Here is a 4,095-nt window from a genome sequence, read left to right as displayed (position 1 = left end):
GTTACACAATCTCACATAAATATTATCATTATCACATATTTTCACCAATTAACCCGTCTATAAGGTTATTATGGACACTTTTTTTTATGATTCTCATCCTGTCAGCATGTGTTTTTGATAATCGTATTTTGTAAGTATTAGAATGAGTGAAAAACGATGCATGAGAACAAAAATGAATAAGAAATACTTAGAATGCATGATAATGATGATATTTATGTGAGGTTGAACGTGTACACATTACCAAACAATATATTCATTTGGTCATATTTATAGAATAACAATGTCCACATACGTCTATACAATAAGTGTCATCTACTCATCTACATTTTAAGCTAACCACACATATATATATATATATATATATATATATATATATATATATATATATATATATATATATATATATATATATATATAGAGAGAGAGAGAGAGAGAGTGTGTGTGTGTGGGGGGGGGGGGGGGGAGTTAAGATCATATATAATCGTCAATTATCATGTGAATGTATAACAAAGTGGGCCCATTGATCAAGTTTTGATCTAATGGTTGTGGTTATATACTAAGTAAACCTAAAGGGTAGTTAAGTAATTGCATTGAGTAATTAATTAACTAACAAAACTAAAAATTCTATAACTATGAAAGTTGTTATCTCCTAATTAAACCTTTGTGCATCATATACACACACCACAAAGGGTCGGCTGATCCTATTCATCCATCGTCTTGTTCTTTGATTCATCATAACTGGTAATGGCACGTTCTTTGAAAGCCCTCACATTTCTCATCATACTCGGAAAACATACATATAACTTTTGTTAGAGAGAAGCAAAACCACCACAACAGTGACAACCATCATCTGTTGCCTCATTGCAAACAGAAGACACACACATTGACACATAAAACCCTACACCAACATCTTCAATATTGCAGCCAACACAACCCTATTCATCGAGGATACATATGTAGTCAAAATTAAAGAGGAGAAATCTATTGCAAAGAAAAAAGAAAATACATACATGCTTCTTCCCCTGTTATGATGTCTCTTCCTTCTCTCTCTCTCTCTCTATATATATATATATATATATATATATATATATATATATATATATATATATATATATATATGTATATATATATATATATATAATGTATTTTAATTGGTAGAAAGATTTTTTTATTTGACATTTTGTATGCATTTTAATTCAAATGCTTCCATTTTCTTCCTTTAATGAAATTCGGGAACAACAATTTCTTTTATTTTCTTCTCACTTCCACCAATTTCTTTTATTTTCTCTCGTTAAATTGAACTCAGGAACGGAGTTTAAAAGTCGAAAGGAAGTGGGTAAAAGAAAAGGCTTAAGGATAGACAGTCAATGGCGATGGAGGTTCTTATTGGAAGAGAAGGGCGGCAGTGAGTCTTATCGGAAGAGAAGGGCGGCACTGAGTATATGGAGTATATGTGCAGACCAAATTTGCGAAACCATGTGGCTAATGTGTAAACCAGTTAAAAAACCGAAAATTAATGTGGCAACTGTGTGAAAAGGAATAAACTATGCTACTGCTCCCTACACCCTTTGTGAATTAATAGTATATATTAATATATAGTATTTTTATTAAGACCATTAGCATGATTCATGAATGTTTATTTTATTGATGTAATTTAGTTTTAAATTCTTTTTTCTTGTATGCGATTACTACCATAATATATCACATTATTTAAGAATATAAGTTCATATTATTCTGAAATTGTAACTGAATATCTAAATTATCAAGCAAAAGTTAGATAGGTTTGAAGAAAGAAAAGTCAATCTTGTTCTCATATGTATAAAAAGTCAATTATATCAAGAATGTAATTCTTATATATATTTATTGGACTAACTAATTAGCTTAAAAGGGTTAATTTTTTTTCTTTCGAAATAAAATGTTTAGATTTCATCCTTTATAATTGATTTTATAAGAAACTATTTAATAATATTCTAGATAAAACATTTGAATTTCCAATGCCGGTGTAGGTTTGCCCTATCTCTTAATCAATTTAAGCTTTAAAAGTCTATCAAAAGAAAAACCTTATAAATCCATAAAATGTTTCCTTCGATCCCTACCAATTACGGGATAAAAGTAACCTAGCCAACTTGCTATAAAACCTCTATAATTTCCAACATCAAGTAATGAAAAAGTATAGAAAATATGATTATGTTAGAAACAAGATATCACAAACATATAATAACAAATAAAATTTTGACATTCGTATGTAAATAAATCATAATAATAAATTAAAAAATGGGAGAGAATATATAACAACATGAAGTATTAAAATCCAACTTGTTTAAACACGAAATTCTGAACTATATTTTTTATGTTATTGTTCAATCATGTAGAAGAACTGTGCATTAGTTTGGTGTATTCTCTTGGATACAAGCTTAAATTCTATCAAATTAAACGCATTTTTGTGGCATTAACGGTTAGTAGCTAAATGAACGAGTCCGTCATCATGTCAGACTCATCATTACAGACGAGTTTTCAGGAAGTGGAGAAGATTATAGGGTATGAATTCAAAAACAAAGACTTGTTGAAAGAAGCTTTCACTCATTCTACTTACAAAGATATCGATTGTTCTAAATCCTACGAACGACTAGAGTACCTCGGCGACTCGTTTCTGAACCTTATGATTGCCAAAGAACACTATCTCCTATACCCGGATATGACATCTGGTGAGTTGACTCGGCTACGTGCTGCCAATATAGACACCGAAGCATTGGCTCGTGCTGCCTTCAAACATGGCTTACATCGGTTTCTCAGGCACCAAGATCATTTATTTGATGAACGGGTAATCTTGATTTTGTTTCAACTTTTTTTTTTTTTTTTTTTTTTTCATTCTTTCTCGAAATCAAGCTGATATATACACTATCACCTATATGAAGATTCAAGAACTCATGGAAGGAATCAAGGAATACCCATTGCACTCCACTGGTTTGATCCATTCTCCTAAGATCTTTGCGGATATTCTCGAGTCTTTAGTTGGTGCTGTGTATGTTGACACCAATTTATCGGTCGATGCTACATGGGAGGTAAATCATGACATCGTTCAACCCACTCATGCTTTCGTTTTATAACTTGGGATATATGATCAAGTCTAGAAAGTCTAGGCTCATGTAACAAATGTATCTTGATATAACGATTTTGAGAGTCTATGAATTGTGATAATTCACTTGATTTTGGATTTGTAGGTGGTGAAGAACTTGTTGCAACCTTTGGTCATGCCAGAAAACCTTAACTTAAACCCAGTTACGAGGTTTAATGAAATGTGCCAGAAGTTCGGGATAAAACCAGAATATAAAGATTTGTGGGACGATAGAAAGGAAATTGAAATATATGTAGATGAGAAGTTAATTGGGATAGGAAACAACAAGAACAAGAAAACAATCGCGAAGAATAAAGCTGCAGCACAAGCGTACGAAAATCTTGCAAAGCAATTGGCTATGGAAAATGGTTCATTTGTTTCTGAACTTTGATTCGCATTTGTCGCTTTAGATGGGTCGAAACGTGCTTAATGTTTGGAAAGGGTTACGATCATTGGGTTGACCTAAAATATTTTTTTGTCTAATTTTTAAATAATTAACGTTTTAATATGCCTATAAAACTTGATTATTATAATTACAATTAAATTTGTTGAATGTATAAAAAAATACAATGTTGTGTGCCTTCAACTAAAGATTTCGGAATGACAAGTTTTATTCGAAGCACTAGTGCAAACGAAGGCATATAATGTTATATAGAACACTTGTTAGATTTTGGGTCTAATAATAATAATTCATAATTCATATTTAATAAATGAATAGAGTTAATCGCAATGTATCACGTGTCAAACTATTAAATCAATATTACACAATCGTGTAACTCCTAAAATCAAATTCAAAATAGTCTATAATCAATTCCATATATTATTTGAAACAATTTCTATATATTATTTGAAATGTAAAAATAATAAATGATAAGATAATAATATTAACTGATTCGTTCTTTCAAAGGAACAAAAAATATATTTTCTTTATTTTAAGATAATTACCAAGTTAAAAATATCGATTACCAAGTTAGTAATAC

General features: G+C 30.4%; 1 protein-coding gene across 1 annotated transcript; it reads left to right on the top strand.

Annotated features, from left to right (window-relative positions):
• Positions 1-2,381: 2,381 nt before the first annotated feature.
• On the top strand, positions 2,382-3,583 carry LOC145005834 (RNAse II-like 1). The gene is made up of 3 exons (XM_078964952.1): positions 2,382-2,821; positions 2,916-3,062; positions 3,222-3,583. The coding sequence occupies exons 1-3, from the start codon at positions 2,468-2,470 to the stop codon at positions 3,504-3,506; spliced, it is 786 nt and encodes a 261-aa protein (XP_078821078.1). The 5' UTR covers positions 2,382-2,467; the 3' UTR covers positions 3,507-3,583.
• Positions 3,584-4,095: the final 512 nt, after the last annotated feature.

Source organism: Lactuca saligna, chromosome 7 (assembly GCF_052625555.1).
Source record: "Lactuca saligna cultivar CGN05327 chromosome 7, ASM5262555v1, whole genome shotgun sequence".
In the NCBI taxonomy this organism is placed as follows: Eukaryota; Viridiplantae; Streptophyta; class Magnoliopsida; order Asterales; family Asteraceae; genus Lactuca; species Lactuca saligna.
The sequence above is the reverse complement of the archived record's forward strand: the minus strand, read 5'-3'. Positions and strand labels throughout refer to the sequence as shown.

Excerpts from the sequence above, each read along its gene's own strand:
- LOC145005834 (XM_078964952.1), top strand. The coding sequence starts at position 2,468 with ATGAACGAGTCCGTCATCATGTCAGACTCATCATTACAGACGAGTTTT. Across the intron at positions 2,822-2,915 it reads ATCATTTATTTGATGAACGG|ATTCAAGAACTCATGGAAGG; the intron begins GTAATCTTGATT and ends ACCTATATGAAG. Across the intron at positions 3,063-3,221 it reads CGGTCGATGCTACATGGGAG|GTGGTGAAGAACTTGTTGCA; the intron begins GTAAATCATGAC and ends TTGGATTTGTAG.